The sequence below is a fragment of the Colletotrichum spaethianum genome (assembly GCF_022836535.1).
Source record: "Colletotrichum spaethianum MAFF 239500 DNA, contig08, whole genome shotgun sequence".
NCBI classification, from domain to species: domain Eukaryota; kingdom Fungi; phylum Ascomycota; class Sordariomycetes; order Glomerellales; family Glomerellaceae; genus Colletotrichum; species Colletotrichum spaethianum.
Window position 1 is genome coordinate 764,935 of NW_026054778.1, and position 27,536 is coordinate 792,470.

The following is a 27,536-nucleotide window of genomic DNA, read 5'->3' on the forward strand; positions in this document are numbered from 1 at the left end:
TGGGTTGGTGGGCTTTTTTCTTTTTTTCAAAAAAATCTTGCCCTTTTCCCCCGGCCTGTGCCTCTATAGTATGCGTTGGTGATTGTACAAAATTACAAAAAGCCTGAAATGCACCATCCCCTGCTCGTGTGAGGCTACAATCCGCGACTTCGGCCGATGCTATACATCTCCGTCGCTCCATACAATAATACAGGTACAGCCCCCAGCAGCCTTGCTTAGGGCCGTCTCCCTCCCCAGTCACGAGTCTGCCCCTCGAACCTACGCCTTCGGCGCGGCCTCTCCCTGAGCACCACCAGCCTTGGCCACATCCTCCTTGACCTGCGGCGCAACAGCATCGACAAGCTTGAACATCTCCCTCACGTCCCTCTTGAAGACCTTGGCCGGCGCAACGAGCAAGTCCTCGACGGGCGCGGCCTCGAGGTCCTGTAGCGTGGCGCGCATCCAGCCCACGACGGCGGCGACCTGGCGCATGTCGGCGTCCTCGCGCGACTTGAACAGGTTGCGCCAGACGGCGGCGGCGAGCACGCGGTCGTCCTTGACGACGCCCTCGTCGTAGGCGGCGATGAGGCCGCGCCACTGGACAAAGATCTCCTTGAGGTACCGCTGGCGCAGCGCCGACGAGGTCATGCCGTGGTTCAGGTGCATCATGCGCTCGCAGTCGAAGAAGAACTGGTCGATGAACTGGTGCTGCAGGTTGCGGGAGGCCTCGCGGTCCAGGCACCGCATGCGCGCGAGGACGAGGTACATGTGCAGCATCGTGGTCTGGGACCAGGAGCTGAAGGAGGGCTGAAGGTCGAAGTCTGTTGGCGGAGGGAAGGGTCAGTAACGAGGCTCATGTCCAACTTTCGTGCAACTGGCGACTAGGAGCAGCTCCGAGGGGAAAGGGGAGGGGTCAAGAGGTCAACGTACATTGTAGCCAGGGTCCCACCGGGTCTCCGACCTCCTCGCCCTCGGCCGTCATGCGGACCATGTCCTTGGCGCGCTCCTGCTCCGAGATCTTGTACAGCGCCGGCGACGAGCAGATTTTATAGAGCGCCTCGAGGCGGGAGGTGGTCAGGGTCGCGGCCATGGTCTTTGGCGCAGCGGCCATCATGCCCGACGCGATGGCCTGCTTCAAGCCGGTCGGCGGCGCCTGGTTCCGTCGTGTGGGCGTCTGGCTGAAGTATCTCCTTGAGGGAGGGGTCGTCATCGCGGAGGCTGCCGGAGCCGCCGGGGCCGTCCGGCGCGCCGTCGCGGCGAGGGAGTTTTGGGGCGAGGCGAGGTCGGCGGTCGCTCGCAAGCTCCGGGCCAGGAGTCTCGCCTGGTAACGGCAGCTTTGGCAGGCCATCTTTTTCGGTGTTGGTAGCGATAAGCTTAGGTCGGCCTGCACATGGGTATAAAGGGAGGGGGTTCCTCGTTCGGAGATGTGTTGTGTACGTCGGGTTGTATTCGAAGGTAAACGGGACAACCTGTCTCTCCTCAGCTCGGTCCCAAGTCGCGGGAGCTCAAAAGTCTGGACGTCATCCAAAAAAGTTCATGAACACATCGATTTGGAAATTTCGAGCTAGCAGCCCATGGCAGGCCGGCGGAACTTCGGGCCATCCACGCCCGCCCTACATAGAGTGTACAGTCTCTTCCACTCTTTTGCACGGTGCTGATCTCCAGGCTGGATTGCGCTCTTGCATATCGGGCAAGTTACCCTTGGGTCTTCCAGGACTCCAACTGCACTATCTAGATTATCTAGGTTTATTTTTTCGCATGATGCGTCCACTCTGGAGGAGCTGCTGCAGGCTAAGCCCCCCTTTTCAAGAATCTCAACTCTGTCTCGTTGCTTTGCTTCTGCAGACTTTGCCGTCAGAGAGAGAGTGCGACGTTTTGAATGCCGCTCACGATAAGATGCTGGCCACGTACGATCGCCGGCATTTGTATTCTTAGAACTCCGAGCTCCAATCATGTATCGAGTTTTGCATACGAAGCTTTCCCAAAAAAGCCCCTACTGCAGGTAGATGTGCAAAAGTCTGAGCCAAATTGCGATGAGCCGTGGATGAACCTGTCATCGCAAGGTTCTTCTCCTGGCTCTAGTGGAGTTTGGAGAAAACCAGCGAGGCATTCGTCCCACCGAAACCAAAGCTGTTGGAGACGGCAATGTCAACCTGTCTCGCCTGTGCTTTGAGTGGTACCAGATTCATGGAACCCCCAACGTTCGGGTTTGCGAGATTCAGCGTAGGCGGCACAACATCCTTTAGCAGAGTCAGTGAAGGGCTCATCTGGACCATAGATCTGGGGATAAGGTTTCGGTTTCAAGACCCGAAAAGCTGCGACTCACCTCTGCAACTGATAAGACGGTAAACAGGGCCTCCATGGCGCCAGCCGCCCCTAATAGATGCCCGACGGCACCTTTAGTGCTGCTCACCGTGATACGCGACTCGTCCGTGTAGCCCTCTTCGCCTGTCATGATGCGTTGTATCGCGAAAGCTTCTGCCGCGTCACCCACCTGCGTTCCAGTCGCGTGCGCGTTAATGTAGCTCACCTGGGCCGGCCGGACCCCAGCGTTCTTCAGAGCAAGCTTCATGGCACGAAAGGCTCCGTGGCCGTCTTCGCGTGGGGCCGTCATGTGATGGGCGTCGCCGCTGCAGCCGTATCCCCTCACTTCTGCGTAAATATTGGCGCCCCGGGCCTTGGCGTGCTCGAGTTCCTCCAAGACCAACACTGCCGACCCCTCTGAGACGACGAAACCGTTGCGGTCGCGGTCAAAGGGACGACAGCTGGCGCGGGGGTCGTGGTTGTAGGCCGTGGAGAGGGACCTTGCCCTCCCGAAACCGGCAAAGGTCAGGGGATGGATGCAGGATTCCGTACCGCCAGCAACCATGACGTCTGCGTCCCCGAAAGCAATGAATCGCATGGCATCTCCGATGGAATGGGCGCCAGTGGTACATGCGGTTGTGACGGCATGGTTGGGGCCTTGCAACCCGTACTTCATCGAGATGTGGCCAGCAGCCAAGTTGATGAGAATCTTGGGGACGAACAGCGGCGAAACTTTCTTGTAGCCCTACCCGAACAGAGTTTAGCTTGGCTCCGCTCGTCGATCACTGCGGCGAAATCTCACTTGTTGATGGAAGGCCAAGCTCGTTTCGTAAACCTCCTCGAGATTCCCTATACCGCTTCCAAGGCAGACACCAGTGGTCTCCCGGTCGTCTTGGCTCTGCGGCTCCCACCCGGCATCCTTCAGGGCCATCTCGGCGCAAGCCACGGCATACTGGGCAAACTTTGACATGCGGCGCTGTTCCGTAGCGTCCAGCCAGTCGCCGGGCCGCCAATGCTCGGGATCTGAGCCATGGCTGGGAACTACGCCAGCAACTGTGCTCGTCAGATCTCTCCAGCGGTTTTGCGGCTCCAGGTTGGCCACGCTGGTTATGGCAGACTCTCCAGCTAAGAGACGATTCCATGTGGTGCGCACGCCGACACCGAAAGGCGAAATGGCGCCGAGACCCGTCACGACAACTCGTCGCATCATTCGGCCATGTCCGGGGGGGGATGTGTGCCGTATTATGCCCAAGGACGCACCGACGTATGAATGGTGAGAGGACAAACAAGAAGGTGGAAAAGGCGGGGGGGTGGAAGGGGGCGCGCTAAGAGAGGCGGACTGTTGCTTCAGAGGTAGGGATGAATGGGAGGCGAGCGGAGCAAGAGAGTGTGTGTCAGTGGGAAGTGGAAGTAGGTGGCTAGGCGAACAACCGGTAAGTAGATGGACGTGGTAAGGTAGACAATGGGAGGCTTGAAGTCGGAACAATGTCAGAGACATGTCGAAATTCGCGGTCGGGTCGTCTCTGCTGCGCCGCACAAATACAGCTTTTAGCGCGACGTGGACTTTGATAACGCGGTACGTACCGGCGAGACCCAGCCTCATGCAGCGAGACATGGCTGCAGGGGTCGAGGGGAAACATGCAGACACTGTGCTAGCAGGGGCTGTCATAGCGGAGAATAGGAGACTGAGGTGCTGAGATCACAGTGTCGGGATCCTACATAGTATTTACCGCCGGTTGATCCCCTTAAGGGACCATTGGTACCTGGCCTAAGGCTAACTGCAGCGGGAAGCGGGGGGACACTAACGTAGCCTCAATGGGGTTTGGGGGTCTGGTCCAGCCATTGAGGAGTCAGATTCTGGCTGGAACCGGGGAACTGGCCTCTGCGCCGCAAACGCAACGCAACGACACACGTTGCGACTGGCACGTACTCACACTTTTGTCTCTCCAACTCTTCCCCCCCCCATGAAACGACGAACCTTAGTTCCCTTGTCTTCGTGGAAGCTTTTCTTAACGTTGTTCTCTCATATGCGCCTCGCAAAACCGTGAGGTGACATCCTCTACCGTCCCATCGGATCTTCCCTCCCTGGTCGCTTCAGCAGCATCACAACCAACCGACTCCTTGAAAGAGACGGTATCCTTGGCGGCCGACATCTCATCTCACCAGTCGTTCCATCGAGCCACGTTTCAGACGTTGACGTCTTCCCGGCATTCCAAATCGCCATCATCAATAGCCTAAACAGCGTGGCAGCCAAGGGAAACAAACGAGCCCTCAGGAACAGAGGCGACTTCGAAGCTTGGCTCCCCGCCTTGCAGGGTCTCCCATCGCATCTCGGCATCTGCAAAACTCAACGTCCGCCCTCATCCCCGCAGAGCGCGGCTCTATCTTCGGGCCTCGAGTTGCCACACCATACTGCATCTGTGCTGAGTTGTGCCGCAGCTTGGTTTCAGTGTCGCATTTGTTTCCTTTCTTATCGTTGGCCACTCGTCCTATGAGAGCAAAGCAACCACTTCTCGCTCAACCTTCTCGTTGTCCGAGCATTGTCACCAGTCGGGAATCCCGCCTTCCTTGAGATTAGCCTCCTTTCATGCCTTTGCCCACCTCGTCTTCGACGTCCTCGGCCATCCGATCATCGCACATCACACCCTCAACGACACTCTGCTCCAGTCATCGCCTTCGCCATCCCTTGGTCTGATCCCAGTCTGCGGATCGCCCGTCCTTCCTGTCGAGCATCACCCTGTTTCCTCAAGCACGGGGCCGGTCTCTACGCTTTTCCCTGCACTGCAGGTTGCTTCATTCGAGTACCAGGTCCAGTCACGCCACCGTTTGCCCTCGGAGAGGCTCATTAGAGGCTTATCGGGTACATCGAAAAGGCCAATTAGCCTTTGCTTCATGTTGGTCTGGGATCGGCGCTCGTAGCTCAGCCGGTTCCCATTTTCCGTCTCTTCATCGCCGTCCGCCTAGACACTGTAGACTCCCCCTTATATAGAAACCCACTGCTTCCTTCTGCTTTTGGACGTTTTAGACCCTGCGTCGATGATTGTGCTCCCACACTTTTGGGAATACTATCAGCATGCCCCAACCATCTAGCGACAAGTCGTCTGGCACGGCTTTAGGACCTATGATGGCGGACAACGATCACGGGCTCGATTCCAAAGCAGAGGTGGAAGTCAGTGGGCGCGAGATCAACCCCGCTACCGACTTGACCACGTCAAGTTACCATGACCATGACCCGGTCGAGGACTTGCGGCAGCGGCTCTCGCAATGGGGTGAGTCAAGTGTCTACCAAGGCTATGATGACGATGAAGATGAGCAAGGGTCCGAACATGAACTTCTCTTAGATCCCAACCTGCCCGAAGAATACGAGACTAGAATTCGCAAAACGGATGCGACACCAACCGAAGAGGTCGACGACGAGCTCGCGATGAAGAGGGAGGAGGAGGAGGACTCGCCGTACCCCGAAGTACGCGCCGCCGTTCGCAACTACGACGAGGACATCCCATGCAACACTATCCGAGCCTGGACTATCGGCCTTTTGCTAGTCACCGTCGGCGCTTCGATGAACACGCTGTTCTCATTACGACAACCTTCCATCGGTCTTGGTCCTCTGATTGCCCAAATCATCGCCTGGCCCATCGGCCAAGGCTGGGCCAAGGTGATGCCAAAGAAGCAGTTCAACACCTTCGGCCTCAAGTGGAGTTTGAATCCCGGACCTTTCAACATCAAGGAGCACTCCATCATCGTTGTGATGGCCGGTGTCTCCTTCTCGGTTGCATACGCCACCGACATTATTCTGGCCCAGCTGGTTTTCTACAAGCAGGACTTTGGCATCGTCTTCCAGCTCCTTCTCACGATCTCGACCCAGTCGCTGGGCTACGGAATCGCCGGCATCATGAGAAAGTTCCTAGGTGCGTCAACTTTGAGTAAGCCAAGGTTCAAGTTCGCTAACCTTATACCCAGTCTACCCGGCGGCCATGATCTGGCCCGGTAATCTGGTGTCCGTCACTTTGATGAACGCTATGTACGAGTCAAACGACCGACCCGATCCCAGCTTTATCGGAGGTAGCATGCCTCGGTACAAGTGGTTTGGTATCATAACCCTCGCCTCGTTCTGCTACTACTGGATCCCCGGCTTCCTTGCCCAGTTCCTGAGCATCATGGCTTTTGCGACTTGGATTGCTCCCAACAATGTCATCATCAATCAGCTGTTCGGCGGCACGAGCGGTCTTTCAATCCTGCCATTGACGCTCGACTGGACTCAGATCTCGGGTTTCGTTGGTTCCCCGCTCATTCCCCCGTGGTGAGTTTACCGGCACGCTTCGTGAAATGCTTGGGGCCCAGACTGACCTCGTGTAGGCACGCAATTGCCAACACCCTCATTGGTGTTGTCACCTTCTTCGTCATCGGTGCCTCAATCTTCCACTACACCGATGTCTGGTACGCCCAGTACCTGCCCATGAGTGATTCGGGCACGTACGACAACACGGGCAACCCGTACAACACGAGTCGCATCTTGACGCCCCAGCTCACCCTTGACGTGGAGGCTTACAAGAACTACTCGCCTCTGTTCATTAGCACAACGTTTGCCATTTCGTACGGGTTGTCTTTTGCTGCCATTGCCTCCCTGATTGTCTACACGTACCTGCACAACGGCAAGCAGATTTGGGCGCAGTACAGGAACAGTAACAAGGAGAAGCCCGATATTCACATGAAGCTCATGAAGAAGTACAAGGAAGCGCCAACCTGGTGGTACATGAGCCTGTTCGTGCTTGTGAGTACACGCCGCCTCTATTGACGTTACCCTACTGACTTGGCATAGATGCTTGGTCTCGGTTTCGTGACCGTCCTGGCATACCCGACCAACCTCACCTGGTGGGCTTTCCTTCTGGCCGTGGCCATCTCATTCGGCTTCTCGCTGCCCATCGGCATCATCCAAGCCGTGACCAACAACCAGATCGGCTTGAACGTGTTGACTGAGTTCGTCTACGGATACATCCAACCCGGACGACCGCTTGCGCTCATGATGTGAGTCTCGACCGGTGGTGATGTTTTTTTTTGGTTTTTTTTGGTATCATATGCTGACAATACGAACAGCTTCAAGACTTTCGGCTACATCACCATGTCTCAATCTCTGAGCTTTGTCTCCGATCTGAAGTTTGGCCACTACATGAAGATCCCCCCCAGGACCATGTTCATGTGCCAGGTCGTCGCCACGACCTTCTCGTGCTTTATCCAGATCGCGGTTCTCAACGCCGCCCTCAAGAACATTCCCGACGTGTGCACGCCGCACCAGGAGAACAAGTTCTCTTGCCCAGGTGGTCGCGTCTTCTTTGCCGGTACGTCTGCTTGTTCTTCACACTCGGGGTTTGTTTGTGTTGCTGACCCAGTCCACAGCCTCCGTCATCTGGGGTCTCATCGGGCCCGCCCGCATGTTCTCCCCGGGCCAGGTGTATTCTGGCCTCTTCATCTTCTTCGGTCTCGGCGCCGTCCTCCCCGTCATCTTCTACTTCGCCGCGCTCAAGTGGCCCAAGTCGCCCGTCAAGTACCTCATGGCGCCCCTCATCTTTGGCGGAGCCGGCTCGATCCCGCCCGCGACGCCGCTCAACTACCTCAGCTGGGGCGTCGTCGGCTACGTCTTCCAGCACCACATCCGCAAGAAGCACTTTGCCTGGTGGTCGCGCCTCAACTACCTCACCTCGTCGGGCCTCGACCTCGGCCTGGCCCTCGCCACGCTCGTCATCTTCCTCGCCTTCACGCTCAACAAGATCGATCCGCCCAAGTGGTGGGGCAACGACATTGTCACCGCCACCATGGATGCCCAGGGCACAGCCATCCAGTCCACGCCGGCGCCCGGCATGAAGTTTGGTCCGACATCCTGGTAAGTATTCTCAACAAGGCACGACTTGGCGTCACGGTTATAAGGACTTTGTAGCACTAAAGGCTTCGCAAACAGGGAGCACTAGGAAGGCGCTCTTTACGCTTTCCTCCTATCTGATTTTTTTATCTATCGTACTTGGATTCCATGCATTGGAAAGATCTGGGCAAGAGCGGGAAAATCGGCGGTGTTCAATGGGTAGAGAGACGGCCGAATCACCATCACGGCAATGTGATGATGCAACTATTGTGTATATTCTCTATTTCCGTTGCGGATTGCGTCTAATTTTTTTATTTTTCCACGTCAAAGAAGGATTTCCAATGACTTTTTTGTGACTATCGACGAATCGTGCAAGTCTAAACGTTGTCAAGGCATTCTGAGTTCAACGATTCGAGACTCAAAATGTTGACCTCGGCCACTGGCTCCAGCCGCGCCAGCGGTACGAGCCTCACTCACCTCGAGCACGCTGTGCCTCTGACTATACGAGACGGAGTCGAGCCACACCATGTTGGCTCCATTTCGGTGGACATCTAGTTCCGCTCCTGTTTGCATTCTTTGTCAGGGTTGACGACAACTGCAATGCCAAGAGGAATGTGCTCGTAATTCAATCTAGACTGGGTGCCTAATGCAGGCTCGGCATCTCAAGTCCGAGGAGGAGGCGTAGATCTTACACGTCTCTCGGCCTCGCCCTTTCAATCATCGATGCATTCATGTGTGTGTATGTGTGTGTGGACATGGCGTCTGTGAAACCCTGACAGCGTAGTAGTGGCACCCGAAACTAACCACGTCGCATCGATAGTGGAACGAAATTGTTTCCTTCGCACGCTCCCTCTCTTGTCGTGAGCTCACACACTTGGCGTGGAGACGGGAGGAGTCGCACGGAAGAATTGTGAACGTTTTGATGGGTGGGTCCGGGCGCGCTCGCGGCTCTCGGGGTGGGCTTCCCATGGGGCGCTAACGGTTCGGGGCATGACGGCCCCGGTGGGGGGGCAATCGGGGCAGTCGGCGGGCGGAGAACCGCAAGGATTGGCGCTGAAAGAGAACGGAGTCATAGGCAATGGTACCCGCATCTTATCGAGGTTTTATTTGGGGCGGTAAAAACCCATAATGGGGTATTGTGTGGATTCCATTCGGTTTAGGCATTGGGTTCGAGCGCAAGATCTCTGTGGGGTGGGCCTGTAGAAGGAGATGGCCCAGACCGGATGCCAGTAGGAGGTTACGTCGATGGTCTGCGGCCGAATGATGCGCCTGGCAAAGAAAGGGGAGATTAGATCGACATTTCTGACCGTGGAGATGTAATTCCTGCCACCGGGCTGCCAAGCCAATGTCGACGAAATAAAATAGACCAAGATAACGAACGAGTCAAGGGCTGCGGTTCGAAGCTTCGTTGGGTGGGGGTCTAAGTCCGAAATTGATAACGTCACGACTGTCGTTCATGTAGTGTATATCGACAAGGGGCACGACCAGAGGAGCAAGGCGTTGGTGAATTGCCGGCCGGAAGCGTGGGTTTCTTCGGCATGTCGCTTGGCGTTTCTTGACTCCGTCTTTTATCCACACAGTTTGAAGACCCAGCGGAACTTCAAAGCTTTGCGATGTGGGCGTTCGGAAATAGTAGTTCCTTCGGACACGATTGGGCAGCTCGAGTGCCGCAGACCCAGTGTTCAGGTACACACTAGTTCACGCGCACCAGAAACCGGGGCGCCTTGGATTGCCGGTAATGGCAAAGTGGCATTTGTTGCATCTTGGAATCGTCGGAAAAGAAGTTGGCAAGCTGTTGATCGGTCTGGGGTTCGTGTGCTGCGCCCAGGTACACGAATTACACCAACCAACTGCAGGGGCAGTTTCGAGATTGCCTTGGAAGTGTTCCCCGAAACCCACAGAAGTCAACCCCAGGGCAATCGCAGTGTTACAAATGAAGTCGCTGATGGTTGCTGTTTTTTGATGGTTTGATTGTGATGGGCAAGAGGGGGGGCTAGAAGGAAGAGGCTACTACGTACGTATGGCAGGCAAAACGGCGACCCTCGATGCCGCGCCGCTGCTGTGCGATGCGATCTAATGCGATGCAACTTCGGCCCTGCTACTTTGCACTTTATTTCGACATCCCGTCCGGCGTCTAACCTTTGTTTCCTTCTTTGGCGGACCCTTACTTCACGTAGGCAGCCCGCCCGATCTCTCGCCGATTTCCATATGTTCTGGAAGGTAGAAACAATGCAGGCCTTGCTTTTTCTTGCCCCCAACTCCACGCCGGTATGCACGTATCGTACGAAGAACTACGGAGAGACGGCCCAGACTCCCTGGATCACTATCAGTAGTCGCGGATTTATAATTGGACCGTTCTCACCGCCATCAGTCCCGACGCCCCGGACGGCCTGTCGGGGTCCACTAAATGGATGAACCCCGAGCTAACCAAGGCTAAGAGTTGCCATTGATTTTACCTACCCATGTTCATCCACGGGAAATCCAGTTGCCTGCCAGGTCTCAAGCTCGTCAGACCCCTGCCGTGTCTTGTCTGGCGTCTTCCCAAGCCCTTGCTGCAGGGGCATTTACGGTAATACCTACACAGGCAAAGAGACTAACGAAGAGACACGATGGCTGGAAACGGCCAATTGCATGCCTGGAGCAAGTGATCGATTATCACTACACGAGATTAATGCGGCTATGGATCAAAGTCCTCTTTGTTGGGCCCGGTGGACCGCCGGCCTTGATCGAATGCCCGATGTCGAAAGCGTCGTGCTGCATTTGCATCCTCTGCCGCGGCCGTCGTCCACAACGGCGGAGATGACACTGCAATCGCCTGCCCCTCTCGTGCTCGCAGCTCCACCACCAAGCCATTGGCGATGGATTCTCCGACAATGACCGCTGCAGAGCTAATGCCTCGCGCGGTCATGCTTTAGCTCTTCTTAGTAAGCGTTAACTCGCATAGGGCCCAAGATACTGCCCGGCGGTTCACGCTAGAACATGATGTTCTGGTGAACACCGCCAGGACCCCGACTCCAGCCTGCATGCTCGGTGTCTGACACTGCAGTGCACCGATACCCTTCCTTCCGGTCGTTGACAGCGTCCCGGCCTCGTGGAACCTTCTCGGCCGCTTGTCCGCGGGGCACTTACAGCACGGCCATCCAGCTTGTCAAGCCGCATTACTGTAGCGGCCACGCACACCACACCACACCATCGATCAAGCGAAGAGGCGACCGTTGAGAATAGCACCGCTACTGCAACATTGCCTCATCGACCCGAATACGGGGATTTAGCTTGGCTATCATGGCCCATCGCAGTGCCAAATGTTTAGTCTCGCCAAGGTGTGGATTCGCGAAGGGGCGTAAGGGGCTCGACCGCCACGCACCTTGGTGATGACGGCTTTTGCCAACTGCCATTGCCCTTTCTGATGGTCCTTGGGGACCCTATTCCATAGCCGCTTCCCAAATTACAAGCGACCAGATACACCGCCCGAGAGACCACCGGATCCGGCCTATCAACGGCGCGTACTTGGCGTTTCCCCTCTCCCTCTCCTTGTCCAGGTGTGTCTGGTTGAGAGTGCATTGCGAATCCTCCTCCGACTTGCCCTTTTCAGTTACTCGGGTCTTACGAAAGACTCCTACTTTCTCATTTCACTCAGAAGACATCACATTTCTCATCCTCCTAAAGAAACTCGGACTCAGGGCCAATCGTCAGCTCCTCCTTTCGTCTGACCGTTCGTTGAATCCGCCGAGACCCCTTTGACAAGAATCGCCCACATATATTTAAAGTTTGGCATTCTTCCGACGAACCTTTCCCACTCTCGGGACGCTCTGCGAACCCTGAACACCGATTATTACGCCAGCCTCCGAACCCAGTTCACCCCAAGGACTATGGCGGAGCAGAATGGTTCCAGCACCGCCAACGGCGACGGCCCCGCGCCGGCCGCGAAGGCAGTCTATGACCCGACCTTCACCGGCCGGGTCATTGCCGCCACCGGCCCACACGCCAACCCGCGCCTGGCTCAGATCATGCCGAGCCTCCTTCGGCATCTCCACGACTTTGCGAGAGAAGTCGACCTGACCGTGGGCGAATGGATGGCCGGCGTACAAATGGTTGGTGCTGGCGTTTGGCCTCTTTTTCTTCTACCTACACATTGTTTGCCAGCTAGTCGTGCCGACTACCCCGAGGACCACCGGCCACTAACATGACGTTGCTTCGCTCCACTAGATCAACGAGGCCGGCCAGATGTCCAACGACGCCCGTAACGAGACACAGCTCCTTTGCGATATCCTCGGTCTCGAGTCCCTCGTCGACGAAATCACGTCGAAACAGCTCCAGTTGAAGACGTCCTCCTCCCTCGAAACCAACCCAACCTCGTCCGCCATACTCGGTCCGTTCTACCGCTACGACGCACCGATTCTCCCCAACGGCAGCTCCATCGTCTCCTCCCTCGATTCTCCCGACTACCAGAACGCCTCCACCCACCTCTACGGCCGTGTCCTAGACCAGCACGGCCGGCCCATCAAGGATGCCATTGTCGACATCTGGCACACGGCACCCAACGGCATGTACGAGCAACAAGACGCAGAGCAGCCGGACATGGACCTCAGGGGGCGCTTCCGGACCGACGGCGAGGGGCGCTACTCGCTGTACTGCCTCAAGCCCGTCCCCTACCCCGTGCCCAACGACGGGCCGGGCGGGAGGCTCCTCAAGCTCCTCGACCGGCACCCGTACCGTCCCGCGCACCTCCACTTCATCGTCTCTGCCGATGGGTTCCGGCCCGTCACGACGCAGCTGTTTGACAGGGAGGGCAAGTACCTCGACGACGACTCGGTCTTTGCGGTCAAGGAGGACCTGATTGTCGAGTACAAGCCTACCGAGTCGGACCCCAAGGCGAGGTGGACACTGGAATACGACTTTGTTCTGTGCAGCGCGTGAGCATTGCCTCGAGAGAGGTGGTTGCTTGGCGACTCTCACAAAGGGGACGAGAAAGGAGAGCCGCTCTCCAGGCAGGGTCGGACCCATTGTCCAGCGTGGCCTCGGGCTACCATGACGATTTGACGAAGCCACGAAATCAAGAAATGGTGCGGGTGGTTTCCAGTCGCCCTGTTTCTTCGGGGAACTGCGCAAACACACAAATTACGAACGGAAGCGCAATCGCGGAGGGATATATCTTTGGATTGGTTTTTTTTTTTTTGGTCTCCAACGCGTTTTGTTCCTTTCATGCATTGTCTCCCCTTGTTGCTTTGGCCTTGCCTCTCGCCCCCTGTTTCCCCCGGCCTCACTACAGCTCCAGTGGCTCGTTGGTAAATGAAAAATAAATGAAAAGCACCAACTACTCATCGCCTCGTCCCTCTACCGGTACATTTACGCATCGCCATGCCCTTGGTGCCAGCCTCGCCCCGTTCGCACCTTGCTAGAATCACTCCGTGTCTCGCCGTCGTCTGGGTATCTTTAACCTCGCTTCATTTCCTCGTGCCCCCCCGCTTCTCATGAACCCTGTGTTAGCACTGACCGAATCGTCGTGCACATGAATGACTCAAAAAAAAAGTAAAAGATAAAAGAATAGAATAAAAATACCCTCCTCCGCACTAGCCGCCCGAGAACAGTATACAGTGTACATTGTAGGGAAGGGGCTTGACGTTTGTAGGTCCCGTGTGCTCCCTCTCCCGTGCATCCCGGTACGTCCTGGATCTTGCCCATACTACGAGTACTCCGCTGGAACATACATTGGCACACTGGGAGGAGCAACGTATCCTGGAGGCCCGACCGCCGGCACACCAGTCCCGTTAGGGCCGCCGGGCACAATGTAGTTCGGGAAGCCCTGGAACCGTGGGCCGGGGCCGGGACCGGGACCTGGGAACGCAGGCAGATTGGACGTTGTCGCCGCTGTCATCAATGCCGGAGGTGCCCCGGCAGGGACTGCTGCCGATCCCGCTGCGGCGGAACCGGCTGCGATGTTGGGTACCGCTGACCAGCCCCATAGCTGGTCGAACTCGAGCTCCCCATCGGCCGTGTCCGAGTCGCCACCCATCCTCACGCTTTGATCGCCCTGGGACATGCCGGGAGTGCTCCCCGCGGGCGACACACCTGCCGACGGGCCCGTCGGCGTCGAGAAGCTAAGGTCCGTCTTTGTGGACAGCGGCGGCGGAGCCATCGCCTTAGCGGCCGCCGCCGATGGCCCTGATGTGTTGGCTACAAAGGAGCTCTTCCGCGATACCCCGGATGGCCGGAATATGGTGCCGATCGGGTCCTGGGTCGATGTCGGGGATAATGTTGGAGGGGCGGGCATGGCCGGCTGCTCTGGTTTCTTTTGCCGGAGCTCGTAGATGACGTTGCGGAATGATGTCAGGATGAAGAGCAGTCGGTTAGCCTGCGGATCACTGGTGGCGCAGTAGCGCATGATGGCGATTGTGTTGGATATGGAGGTTCCGTAGCTCGGGTTGGGGTATATCGCCGCGAACTCGTTGCTCAAGATGATGAGGGAGGCTGCAAAAAGGAAGTAGCTACGGATGATGTCAGTAAAAAATGCTTAGGTGGCCTTCTTGGGGTTACGAACAGAACGAAGGGGTTGCGTTGTGGGAGGTAGTTGCTCTCGAACGCCTTTTGCACGAGAATGATGGTTTGGTTAGAGGCATGCAGGCATGCCTCGCAGTACTTTGACATGCGGTTGATCCAGCGGGGGACCGGTAAATGGAGGCCGCTTCGCTCTCCGTGTACCTTGCTTAGCAGACATATAAAGAACGGCCGAGTCAGCAACATGATTGAGTGGCAGTAGAGCAGATTAACGTGGAGCGCTGCGATGCCTTGTGCCGGGTGGTTGGGATCAGCGGCAACTTGCCTCCCAGCCAAGTCCGGGCTGAGTGTAGAGTACCAGCTGCTGCATTGCTCCCAGATCTCTTGGGCAAGGCGGACCGATATTCGTCGGCGGGCATAGATCTTCTTGAGAATCAGTCCAATAATCCGACAAGACCGCACGGCGGCATCAAGCCCGTCGTTTGGAGCCGTGACGCGAACCAGTTCCCCTTGAGCGTTCTTCTCGAACACCAGTAGGGCATCCGTAGAGCATTCCTCCTCGTCAATGGCAACTGGGCGACCGAGCGAAGCAGCAAGGAAACGGTCAAGAACGAATAAACTCCGCCAGAGATTTCGTCGAAGTTTGATTTCGTGGCTCTTGAAGATGAAATGGTTCTCTTGGACCCTGTGCAAACCGAGGGCAAATCCGGATCGGACGGCCATTCCTGGAGCAGAAGGTCAGACACTGCGTCCTTCGCAAGTTCGTCAGGGTTCAATCTCACCAAAGTAAGCATAAGCCGCATTTCGTTTTGATATCGCAAGCATGTAGACGGCCATCAACGACAGGGCCTGTACAGACCAAAAGTCTGCATCTTCAAACCCCGTTATAGGGTCGCCGAGGGCTTTTGCGCTTCGGAAGAAGAGCTCTGCGCGGTCGTATTCACTTGCGCGGAGCTTCTTGAAGATCGTGTCCTCCTTACTACCGGGAAGTGGCGTGCCAAGGACCGTACCAATGGCAAAAGTCAAATACAGCAAGCAGAGAAAGGAAGATTGGGCCGCCAGTGGATCCGAGTAGCAAGCATCGAACGACTTTTCAAATGCTGCCCTGTTGAAAATCTCAATCAGGCCATGAGTCTACGCGGGTTAGAATGACAGCATTCCTCTGGACGAAGTGAAAAGGGCTGCATACGTTTGTGAAGAAGGAATCAACCAAAGCGTTGGCTGTGTCCCTATCAGGCAGGATGTGCGGAGGGCGTATGTCCGTCGGCATTACTATGGTAGCCTCCATGATTTTATGGCGGCTGGGATCCATTGTGAAGTCGCTGGGACCGACGCTCGCCTCAACAATCATTCGTATGAGCTGCAGGTATGCCAGCGACGCCGAGTCCCCACATAGACTGAAAACATGGTTAGCAAACTCGACCCATGCGGCGCCCAAAGGAGATAGCATACGAAGTCTGCCTGTAGGGTCCTGTAACATCCTGGTAGACTGGATGAGAGAGGTTTCTTCGTCGGGGCCTGATGCTGTGCTGTGTCTGGAGCGGATGTCGAACTCTCGGTCCGCTGCTGTCATCTCAGGGTCATTTTCAATGGAGGGTTTTACATCAAACCCAACGGTCGTTAGTTTTTCCTCGGCGACTGGTTGCTGCGGCTTAGACTCCCATGGTGTCGTAGCCGCCGCGGGACTCTCAGATGCAAGCGAGCCATCGGGAGCTGTTGGTTTTCCGCTGGGTAGTTCTTCAATATTGCGACGCTTGGAGGGAGAAGCCAATTGGTCCGGAGGGGTCTGCTCGGAGCCGTTGCTCGTCGTATAGGTACACACTAGGCTCCTCTTGGTACATGTGGCACATGGGCGAGAGCCGTTACACTTTGAAGAACTGGTTAGCTAGTGAAGGTGACTTGGCAGTGAATGCGTTTACGGGACCGGGAAAGGCCTCAGAAAACAGGTAAGACTAGCACTTGCCGAGCCCAAGGTCTTTCACATAGTACGGGATGCGGTGTAAACGAGACCGGCAAGATGGAAACCCGTTGTAGATCGAGACTGGGGCCCTCCATAGACCGAACCAATAAATATGGGAAGTACGTGACCAGATTGTCGGGATGTCCACTGGGACATGTTCAGATTCGAGGAGCATCCCAGACGTTAAGAAGAAGCCCCGTTTAAGGGTCCAGCGATTCCTGCGAATTATCTCGCGCGGATGATATCTCTGACAAAATACCGAAAGTACTTGAATACCTGCCACCCACTTGGATAGGCCAACTTAGTCGGCAACGAAACATTGACGATCAGGACTACAGAGGTTATTTTTTTCATGGGTGGGCGCGACGAAACCGGATTAGATTCGGATTTGGAGCCCCCGATCATCGTGGCGAGGGGCTGTAGAACAGTTGCTATTCGAACATTCGCCCAATAGAAAGCGAGACAACATTGAAAACAAAAGGGAGGAAACAGGGCGATGAGTGGACAGGACCCCATCGTCGGTACTCTCCTGATATGTGCTTATGCAGGGCTCTTCGGGCAACTAGCCAAGAGCGACACGAGGGGAGTGGCGGGGAGCGGGCGGGATTCCAGGCAACGCCGTTGACACTTCTGACAGGCCAGAAATGAAGTCACCCAACGCAACAACGACAACAGCCAGGGTAAGGAGAGAGGAGTAGGAAGCGATCAAGGCCGAGGGCAACGAGACGACAGCTTAGGCAGGGTTTGGGCGGGAAACAAAAGCATGCAAACTAGGAGAAAGGACGGCTCACCTTCTGCTTTCGGCGCTTACAGGTGTCACAGGCCTGGGCAGTCCGTTGACGTTTGTCCTCTGGAACCTTGGGTCGGGTCATGGTCAACGACGATGATGCATCGGCTGATAGTCCATGGACCCTTGGCAATACCCGCTATCCGATGAGGCGACGAGGTGGAGTTGGGTTTGGAACAGCAGCGGCCGCACGACCAGGTGTGTCGAAGGGGGCGGAAGCGGGCGGAAGAAGGCGGAAGCGGCGCCGAGGGTTTACGGATGACTGCACAAGCTATGCCGGAAGGTAGACTGCAGAGTGGCGGATAGCAGGCACCATGTACAGATGCGCATGCTTTCCTCCGTCTGTAATGAGTGATGAGCGAGGGTGTCGGCTAGGAGAGGAGAGGGCGGATGCCGCAGCCGCAGAGAGGGTTCCGTGCTGTGGTCCGAAGCGGGAAACTAGTAGGGATCGATTCTTTAGGCAAGCTTTTCTGTCATGTTCCGACGACGGGACAAGCAGGTTGGGCTAGTAAAAGACGGGTGACGAGGATAACTGCAGGTGGGGAAGCTTGAGCTTCGGGTATGGGGGTGGTTACTTTAAAGAGTAATCTAGGTACGCGATGGTGAGATGTGACGTGGGGAGTAGTAGATCCAGGTTTGGTTTGCACTATGCCGCGCCGAGTTGGTCTGCTGCTGCGGGCGAGCAAGAGGGGAGGGGATGGGATGGGACGGGACGGGATGGGATGGGATGGGATGTGATGTGATGTGATGGGATGGGATAGGACAGGATGGACCGCCTTAACGGCAGTGGGTGTCGGCGAAGGCGGGGAACGGACGTGAGGGAGAGAAGAGATCTCGCGGAGATGGAGAGAGGATAGAGAAGAGCCTGGCCCGCAGAGGGAGGGAACAGCGAGACTTTGATCGGATATGGGACATGCGGCCAGGCCGGGCCAGGCAGAAGTTAGAAGAGACTCGTAATTGGGCAAGCTCGCGCCTGTCACGCCTTACGGGAGAGGCAGGCCGCGTAAAAGAAAGATTAAAAAAGGAAGGGGGGTCGGGGAGACGGGAACTTGGGGTGGGAAAGGCAATTCGACTAGAATAGTCCTCTGCAGAAGCAGGCAAGGCAGGGCCGTGGAGTCGAGTCGAGTCGAGCTCAAGGCGAGCTTGAGTCGCGCGCAACCGCAACGAGATGCAATGCGGAGTGGGGAGGGGGGGGGGGCCAAGAGGGTCAAGGATGCAGACCAGGGGGGAGGGGGGAGAGGAGAGACTTGAGCAAGGGGGGGTGGGCAAGGAATTAAAGCTAGGACCGCATTGTAGGTAGGGCAAGGGGTTTCTTGGGTTTGATGGGCAATCCACACCCCCATTGACATGATCTGGGTTTTGGCGCAGGTCGAATTTGGGGAATTCGGGATGGCTCGATTCAAGTCAAGGGGTGCGGGTGAACCCAAGCTTGACTCTCCTTTGTTCTGGCCCCGAGTCTTCTGAAGAACAGACGTGTGAGTCGAGGCCCAATGTCCGTTCCAGCCAGGCGACAGATCAGACACAAGCCCAACCCGTTTTTTGACATGTCTAGAGGCGAGGCCAAGGTACGCCCGCCCGCGGTACTGGGTCTAGAAGGCCGTCGTGACGGCGCCGCCCAAGTTTCCATTCGGACAGCGAACAGACACACACCTGCCAATGTTGATGTTTCGATTACGCACTCGTCTGTAGCCGCGCAAACGTGGATGCAAACCTCTTGGTGCTTGATGGAGCTGTCAGCCGTCAGAGCTGCGGCAAGCAGTCTGTACTTAGAACACCCGTTGCATGGTTGGGTATCCACCTCGTTCGACTGGCTGCAGCTGGAAACATTAACGGCATGCCCACCCACCGTGGGCAATGTCATAGCTGCCTTTGGTTTGGGGCTGCCACCTTGTGTCAGGCATGGGTTTGTGTGAAGCAAGACGACATGCGTGAAGCGTGCGTGCGATGCAACGAGGCGGTGGTGGGTGATGATCACCAATATTTGGTTTGATGAAGCGTGCAAGGGTAGCTACACTCGTACCACCCAGACGCCTCGCACCACAGGCTAATTCCGCAGAGCTCTTGGATGGAGAGCTCATGCACCAGATGCATGGCCTAGATCGTGGAGCTGAGTCACTCTATTTTTCTTGCTAGCCTCCAAGCCACGGCGCTGCCGCTAGCTTGGCAGAGAAAAGCAAGAGTGCCCGAGACATCATCTGGCGTCTGCTGCCCTCTTTGCCCTATGGCCCTATGGCTGGCAGAGCAAACGAGTTGACGGGGAAGAATGTTGGACGTGTGGCGGCCACGCTTCCGCGGACTTCTCTGGCTGGACTGGGCTGGAATCCGTGCTGGGCCCTTGGCGGGAGTGAGTGAACACGCAAGGCGGGCGAGGCTCGGACTGTCCAAAGCGCGAACCCCAAAACCTGCCCCCTGTACTGGGCTATTGATCGGAGATGTTTACCTCTGATCGAGTACGGCGGGTTCTCGATCGAGGCGCGCAAGTCGACTGGAATGTCTCCGACAGCACGGTACAGGAGGAATGCTTCTCGAATTAGCGGCCGCTCCTGACAGAGCATGGCCCGATGGCATTGACTCGCCAACATCGCGCGGGTTGCAATCGGCCATATCGGTTCTCGTGGAACGGTCGGGCCGTTTTTCATTTGGCGTTGCCTTGGAATGTGATTTGGCAACGAGGCCGTCGAGGACTTGGTTGACAGTACATAGTGTAAGGGCGCTGTTGATCTGCAATGTTAAAGTCTAAATCGATGCAGTCCAGGTCTAGATGAAGATGAAGGGTGTGCCACACATATGCATCTTGTAGTGCATGCGGGTGCAGCGAAGAAGCTGTTTGAGATAAGATATCGAGATGCAGAGCTGATGAGAATGGTGATGGGTAGTGGACGGGGTAGCATCGACATCGGCACCGGCACCAAAGTATGAATAGGCACGCTACAATGCAATCCTCTTTTTGGAAGTTGCTGGCGAGTATGTGCGAGAAGCCCAAAGCTCCTTCCTTTTCATCCCTAACCTGCAGCTTCCTCACGCAGACTACTTACTTGTTTCTTTCTGGAGTGCCGGGGTTCGACCGGAGGTGTCACCCTGGATGGGACCGGTGGTTCTGCTCCGGAAGCAAGGCCGGATCGGAAGGACCTGCATCGGAGCATCGGAGCCAAGGCCGGCCATGAAGAGTTGCAACGCCGCCATGTTCCTACCCCGGTTCCGATGCAGTCGCCATTGGCCAACATGCTGCTCAGACTGTTGTTTCCGTCTTTTGCCCCTCCACCACGGAAGTACAGCGCAGATACCTCCCTATACATACAACCTTTCTTTCAATCATCGACCTCTTACAGAATCCACAACTACAGATTTATCGTCGGATAGCGCACCGGCCAAAGAACTCAAACATGAATCGCAAGGTGCCAGACAGGGGTCGCATGCGCGGGAAAGGGAGCGGGAGACGACGCATTGGGAGCTTTTCCCGCTAGTCGACCGCATCTCACCTGCTGGCTTCAAACCTCGCATTCTACTCCAATACCTCGCAAGCCCCATCCTCCATCAATACAATCTGCCTACTCTTTCATTATCAGCACTTCCCCGCTGCAAATATTCTGCCCGGGCAACTTTGCGACCGCCAGCTCCATCTTCCATCGCTCTCGTGCATACTGCACTCGCAATGAGGGTAGATAGGATAGATGGAGATTGGCTCAACACCAATCCGAGTTCAACCGTGCCGCCACCACGAAAATGGCACCTATCATAACATGATACACGACTTACAGCTATCGTTGGACCCCGCCGAGACGGAAGCTCGTACGAATCACCTCCCGCAAACAACCGCCTTCGGATCGGATGTTGCACCGCGCAGACTGTCGTAGTCGGTCAACTGCCGCTTCCGGTGTTGATTGTTCGGATCCAGCATGCATGACATTCCTCTTTTTCTGATATACGACGACGAACCTCAGGACGCCGGCAAACTTGATTGCATCCCATGTCACCATCGCCTATTTGCCCTTGCTATTCACGCAAAGACGGCGATGAGACAGAGTTGCCTCGACATCGGTCGTGGTGCCTTTGTCATGGGTCATGATCTTTGTGTTCCAGCTGGATTCCGAGTCAAGCTGCCTAAACCAAGTTTTGGTCCGGCTCCGGGACGACCCCTTGAGCTGTGTTCCGCATCTCTTTCGCGTTCCCCTCTTAGCCCCTGGCCTGCAGGTTCCGCGGCCACGGTCCCCAATACCCCTCTTTCTTCAACATGTACAGCCATCCCACCTACGTAATGTACATCCCTGTGTCTTCTGGTTTGTCAACTGCGGTCGAAGCGCATCCGATTGACTACGTGCCATTCGCACCTACTTCTATTTCAACCCCACCCTTAAACCTCGTCGGGCTGCTGTATGGTGTTCTACCACCCTGCACCTGATCCAACTAGATGCTTGGTCGTCGTCTTCTCAGCTTCACTAAACTCGTCGCGGTAAGAATCGTCAAAGTTGTCTACTGTATCCGCCCCCAGTGGCGGACGTTCTGTTCGGATGAATCCCGTAGTCACATTTCGCATCCAGATTCTCATCTGCCGGGATCTCATTCTAGCTGGGCACCTTTTTCCCTGCCAAGTTCCCCGTCGCGGCTGTCCCCGTTCATAGCCACTCATGGCCCGGACATCCTCCGGGTTTGCGGCGATGCCATCCTAGTACGGATACCGACAAACCACAAAGTGCATTGGATCCCAACGTAGCCGACGGTCTACCCGTCTCTTTCACCCATCCTTGTACTTCCCGCTCCCGACACCGCTTGCTTTGATGGAGTTGCTCGTCCCTAGCTCCACAACCTTTAATATTTGCCCTTTCTTGGTGGAGAGATCAACATACACCAGCCGACCGGCTACTCACCTAGACCTGTCCTCCTGTGTCCCTTGATACATATATACTTTAGCCATGTACAGAATGTGGCTGTCTTAAACTTCCCAAGTTTGTCCCCCCTGAGTAAATCACAACCTCAAACCGCCTCACCAATCTCATTTCCCCTGACGATGGTCCCCAAGAGACCTGGTTCTCAACAAAGAGCGGCGCCGAGCTACTCCGTCAAGGAGGGTTCTGATAATGCTTTGACTGCCCTCATCGCCACATGCCAACGACAACTCCCGCCTGAATTCGTCGACCACGTGCGAAACGTTGCTTTCACCGCACCGCTAGCAGATGCCGCTTTCTTCCCATGCCCCCTCAAGGAACAGGAGGCAACAGCCTCTATCAAGGCTCTCGAGGGTATGGCTGCCGCTGCTATTGCAGACCTTCGGCACGGATCTCACGCTCAGAGAGAGATCGAGGTCGACGTGGCTCGTACGGCGTGCTTCCTGATATCGGCCTACCTCACAACGGTCGATGGCATGGACAAAGCTCACCCCAACGTGAAGTCCAAAATTCCAGGTGCGTATGACACGACTCGGGCAATAGCCCCTGACTTACACATCGCAGATACGGACCTGAACCAAGCCCAGTCCATCCTCTACAGGCGTCTCTCAGCAAATCTGTACAAGACAAGGAATCCCGGTGAATACTATCACCTTCATGGGTCGCTCGAGGCTTCCAAAGCTCTGAACATGATCGGCCTGCCCGCCTTCAATCCAGAGCTCCAGGGTTACAGCGAGTGCATCAACACAATCGAGGCCGCGATGATGCGCTTCTCGGTGCATGAGCTGGAAGAAATGAACCGAAGGGAAGGTCAGGCCGGGGTTCCCGTGCTCAAGAAGGATCATTTCTTGAACACGCCCCACGGCAAAGCGCTTGGGCAACTTCCTCCCTTTACCATCAAGTCGGTAGAGTCCGCTACGCCACCGGCCCCCTTTGCGGCGCAACACGATAATTCGGGGACGGAGCAGTGCCTCAGCGGTATCCGAGTGTTGGAACTCTGCCGTGTGATTGCCGGTCCAACCATCGGCCGTTCTCTGGCGGCCCACGGCGCTTCTGTTCTCAAGGTGACCTCGCCAAACCTCCCAGACGTCCCCTTTTTCCAAGTGGACGTCAACACAGGGAAACACACGACCTCTCTGCACCTGAAAGACCCGGAAGATCGCGCTAAATTCGAGTCGCTTCTCGCTAGCGCCGACATCATTCTAGACGGCTACCGGCCAGGGGTCGTTGACCGTTTGGGTTATGGGCCCGACAAACTGGCCGCCATCGCCACAAAACGCGGCAAAGGCTTCGTCTACGTCGCAGAAGACTGCTTCGGCGGCTCGGAACTGGGCGTGGCGAAGGCGGAGTGGGCAGGACGCCCGGGGTGGCAACAGATCGCTGACTGCGTCACCGGCGTCGCCTGGGAGCAGGGCCACTTCATGGGGCTCGACGCGCCCGTCGTACCTCCCTTCCCCATGTCCGACTACGGCACCGGAGCGCTGGGCGCCGTCGCCGCCATGGCCGGTCTGTACCGCCGCGCGACGGAAGGCGGCTCGTGGGTCTGCCGGACCAGCCTGTGCCAGTACGACATCTTTCTCTTGTCGTTGGGCGCGTATTCGCCCGAAGTCCAAGCCCGCCTGCGCCAAACGCACGATCCAGCCTTCTTTGACCTGCGGCACCACGACTCTGTGGACGAGGTCAGCAAGCGGGCCCTGCGCAGCGTGAAGCGTCTTCATCCGGAACTTTTTGCGGAGGACCTGATGCATACCGCGTGGAGCCAGGGGTTTGACGCGGAGGTGAGGTGGCCAAGGGAGGCTGTGAGGGTGGAGGGGTTGCGGGTTGGACATAATCGGGCGTCGAGGCCGAACGGAGCTGATGCGCCTTCGTGGGAGGATTGGGAGGCGCAGGATGATATTGTCAGGGCATAACGGGTTCCCCATGAATGATGATGATTATACGGCCTAGTCTAGACACACAAGCGACAAGTGGGACGCGAATAAAGATAGATCAAAATGATACGATACCATTTCCCCGAGGCCTCCTGCTCCAACGCGTTGAGAACTAAACAACAGCCATCAACGCTCTACCAGTAAACGTATCACACAACCAGGACGGGAACGGATATATCCCGATGCCAGTGGAACATGCCACGGGATTGTTCCCGGATTCATTGGCATCCACATCACAAACTCGAACCCGCGCCGGGCTCCTGAGTATCACACCCAGAACCCCGCATTGCCAAGCGTGTTCCTCTTCGCCAATTAGTCGGGCGCGGTGGCGAAGTAGTGACGGTCGGCAGTATTCATCGGTTCTGTTCATGCCAATGAGATGCCGTCGGTAATGCAAAAGACGTGCATCTCGGGCGGGCACCTGATTGGAGAGGGTGACAGAGATCTAGAAAGGACTTGGCAGTTACACTGCGTGATGCATGCACGGTCAATTTGAACATCAAGTTAAGTTCTTGCCCCGTGAGATTTTTGTTGGGAAGTAGCTGAGCTACCAGACTCGTCGTGGCCGTTCGCCCAAGCTCGACATCTGACTGACGACTCTCAGGAGTCAGCTTCCAGCGTAGAAGAATACGTCCGCGATGATTTCGTTGTTGTTGAGAATGGCCACGAAACTTCCACATAGACTGAAAATGGGACATGTGAGGGAGTGCCCCATGCGAGTATCAACTAGTAGAATAAATGAGTGATTTTCTTACAGTTAGCCGCGAGACTCGCCTGTCTATACCAGCTACTACGTTCAGCCTCGGATAATTACCTATAGCTGGAGAGCTACTAGTCGGGACAAGTATTCTTAGAATCCGAACGTTTTGGGCTGTCGTGGAATTACGGTCGAGTTGGAAGCAGACCTCACGGCATACCAGGTGGCATATCACGTCGTCGACTGGCCGTTCCACAAAGTGGACGGAAAGCTCTCACAGGGGCAGGTACAACTGAAGCTCAGATCCTTATGGACTCCCGCATCACACTCATGGATAGGATGTTCTCCGGACTCCTCCATCCCATAACCCTAAGCAGGAAGATTTCAAACTCTTAGAGCGACCCGTCAGGATGCTGGAGATGACAAGCCCCAAGATTCTTGGGAAACAGATCTTGTGGCCAGGGCATGACAGTCTCGGATCAAAATTCTATTGGACTAGTATGATAAGAGCAGCTTGTCTCGTGGAACAGAGGTTCCCGGTAACGACTTTCACATCAACCGCCGGTTCTATAATTGCCCATGGGCTTATTTAAATGTATGCGCGCTAGGTCAGACACGTCTGCTTCTCGTAATTTGAACCCGTGTTATCGGGTTTCTGGGTGTGAATGTGATCAAGCATTTATTGACACCAGTGTTTCTTCTACTCAGGAAGATATTCGAGGCCCTACGAATATTACAGTCGACATCTGTAGTTCCCTTCTTCACACGCAAGCCCAGATGATCTTACCTCTCACGATCCGCTTTCGGCGAATTGCCACCTTTAACTACGAGTCCTTCTATCAGCCACGTCAGCATATTATTTCATACCTCCTTGCACGGCCCATGATAACACAGACAAGGGGATTTACCACGGTAACGTTTTCAGAGGCGTATAGGGATTGTTGACCTGGCGAGGGCTGAACGATGCCGTGGCCTCTGGGGTTACGACCATGTCGAACCAATGCAAGTCGAATGCCGTCGACCTCTGATTAGTTATGAACTGCTCAGTCAAGAGATTGATACCCGGTGTCAACCGACATATTGAAAAACACCCAGCCGCGACGTCCACTGAGTATACGCCAACGGTAGGCCAGGACAAGTGAATACTCAGTCACGTTCACTTCACCCAGGACACCACGGACAATACTGGACAACCGGTTGCCCCGTCCTTTCACTCTCACTTGACGGTCAAAGGTCTTCCACCTTTCGTTTGTTTACATTGTTTTCCCTGCGATTTCATCATTCTCCAACCTTTGCGACCAGGCGCAACGCAAATATCAATCGCGCCCGGTCAACACATCATCCTTTCCTCGTCTCTTCCCATCATGAGATTCATTTTTGTCCCTCACCCTACGCACAGAAACCTCTCGTGCGACTACTACTACAAGAGAGACTACTGCCTCCATTTACCTCCATTTCGCCAAGACTCGCGACGGCGCAACCCTCTCCTTCGACGGATACCTGCGTGCAGCCGCTCTCTACGGAGGATATCGGAGTTAAGTCATCAAGGATCGGAGTGAGACTCTAGCACACAAAAATAGTGAAAACAACCGTTTCTTCAACGTCGAATGCGTACTCTGGACTCACACCGAAAGGCCTAGAACCGGGATCCGGTGGGTGCTGAAGGATTTGGCTGATATGCCCTAATCGTTTACCAGTGATGACAATAGTAAAGGAAGTCCCAGACAATGAAGCCAGGTGCTCTAGCCTTCATTCGCCCTGCTTCTTTGGCTGGATTCAGTTTCACCTGCTCGCCGACAGCCAGACAATGAAACACAAGTAGCTGAAACTCCTCTGGGTTGCTAGTATCGCTACGAACATGAAACTTGAACGGAGACCATACTAGCGAATGACCGGTCCATGGTTTGCGCCCCTAGCGAGCCTTCGAGCGAGTAGATGACAAGAGCGACTGTCTGCCCGAATCTCTTCAACCTATATGTTGGAGGTTATTCATAGAACGCTAGAACTTACGTCGTCACTTAGGAGAATGCAGTTACATTGTAGTGGCAATACTTGGTCCTGCACTCGCGTCCTCTGGGCGTCTTCGTTTGACTGACAAACAAACGACTACGAGGCGTACTTCGTTCGTTATCTTATACTTTTCGTAGCCAAAAGATGGGGACTGACTCTCGTCACAACGAACACGGCACACATGGTCAAAAGACAATGACTTGCAAATGATAAAAGGAAATCTAGGCGTAGAAGCAGTTGGATAAACGACGGGTCAAACACACAGCAATAATGCGGGATATGAGCCCGTCAACGAGTGGCGTGCGTATCGGCTTTGAACGAGCGAGACGAGCCCTACCGATCTATCGTGGACACTGCCAGATGTCTCCAGAGTTATATCAACATCCTCGGAAGTATGCCATGTAGAAAGATGGGGGCTCAAAAGACAACATTGTGAGACATCATAGGACTGGCGCTCGAAGTGGTCATGAATCCGTAGACTGATAAGTGTGTTCGCCTATTGAATGTTCATGACTGAAAACTTATCGTCTGCACCTTGCCGCGCAGTGATGGTCTTCTACGTCCGGTAAGATAGGCAAACAACATGTTCCCGAGGGCCGAAAACACTGGCCTCCTATACGCTTAAAGAAGACTTAT

The 27,536-nt window shown here is 55.6% G+C and overlaps 7 protein-coding genes across 7 annotated transcripts; 3 read left to right on the forward strand and 4 right to left on the reverse strand.

Annotated features, from left to right (window-relative positions):
* Positions 1-258: 258 nt before the first annotated feature.
* ColSpa_04060 (protein CBP3, mitochondrial) lies at positions 259-1,327 on the reverse strand (the record flags this gene model as incomplete). The annotated part of the gene is made up of 2 exons (XM_049270272.1): positions 259-800; positions 910-1,327. 2 exons carry the CDS (start codon positions 1,325-1,327, stop codon positions 259-261), a joined length of 960 nt encoding a protein of 319 aa, XP_049126229.1.
* Positions 1,328-2,057: 730 nt separating this feature from the next.
* On the reverse strand, positions 2,058-3,490 carry ColSpa_04061 (3-oxoacyl-[acyl-carrier-protein] synthase, mitochondrial; the record flags this gene model as incomplete). Its single annotated transcript, XM_049270273.1, has 3 exons — positions 2,058-2,219; positions 2,306-3,028; positions 3,086-3,490. The coding sequence occupies 3 exons, from the start codon at positions 3,488-3,490 to the stop codon at positions 2,058-2,060; spliced, it is 1,290 nt and encodes a 429-aa protein (XP_049126230.1).
* Positions 3,491-5,356: 1,866 nt separating this feature from the next.
* On the forward strand, positions 5,357-8,165 carry ColSpa_04062 (sexual differentiation process protein isp4; the record flags this gene model as incomplete). Its single annotated transcript, XM_049270274.1, has 6 exons — positions 5,357-6,191; positions 6,244-6,583; positions 6,640-7,054; positions 7,103-7,308; positions 7,378-7,619; positions 7,678-8,165. The coding sequence occupies 6 exons, from the start codon at positions 5,357-5,359 to the stop codon at positions 8,163-8,165; spliced, it is 2,526 nt and encodes an 841-aa protein (XP_049126231.1).
* Positions 8,166-12,006: 3,841 nt separating this feature from the next.
* Positions 12,007-13,054, forward strand: ColSpa_04063 (catechol 1,2-dioxygenase; the record flags this gene model as incomplete). The annotated part of the gene is made up of 2 exons (XM_049270275.1): positions 12,007-12,228; positions 12,344-13,054. 2 exons carry the CDS (start codon positions 12,007-12,009, stop codon positions 13,052-13,054), a joined length of 933 nt encoding a protein of 310 aa, XP_049126232.1.
* Positions 13,055-13,820: 766 nt separating this feature from the next.
* ColSpa_04064 (filamentous growth regulator 27) lies at positions 13,821-15,355 on the reverse strand (the record flags this gene model as incomplete). Its single annotated transcript, XM_049270276.1, has 2 exons — positions 13,821-14,622; positions 14,676-15,355. 2 exons carry the CDS (start codon positions 15,353-15,355, stop codon positions 13,821-13,823), a joined length of 1,482 nt encoding a protein of 493 aa, XP_049126233.1.
* Positions 15,356-15,397: 42 nt separating this feature from the next.
* ColSpa_04065 (uncharacterized protein) lies at positions 15,398-16,748 on the reverse strand (the record flags this gene model as incomplete). Its single annotated transcript, XM_049270277.1, has 3 exons — positions 15,398-15,766; positions 15,822-16,453; positions 16,622-16,748. The coding sequence occupies 3 exons, from the start codon at positions 16,746-16,748 to the stop codon at positions 15,398-15,400; spliced, it is 1,128 nt and encodes a 375-aa protein (XP_049126234.1).
* A 5,636-nt stretch (positions 16,749-22,384) lies between these two features.
* Positions 22,385-24,172, forward strand: ColSpa_04066 (formyl-CoA:oxalate CoA-transferase; the record flags this gene model as incomplete). The annotated part of the gene is made up of 2 exons (XM_049270278.1): positions 22,385-22,778; positions 22,827-24,172. 2 exons carry the CDS (start codon positions 22,385-22,387, stop codon positions 24,170-24,172), a joined length of 1,740 nt encoding a protein of 579 aa, XP_049126235.1.
* Between the last annotated feature and the right edge of the window lie 3,364 nt (positions 24,173-27,536).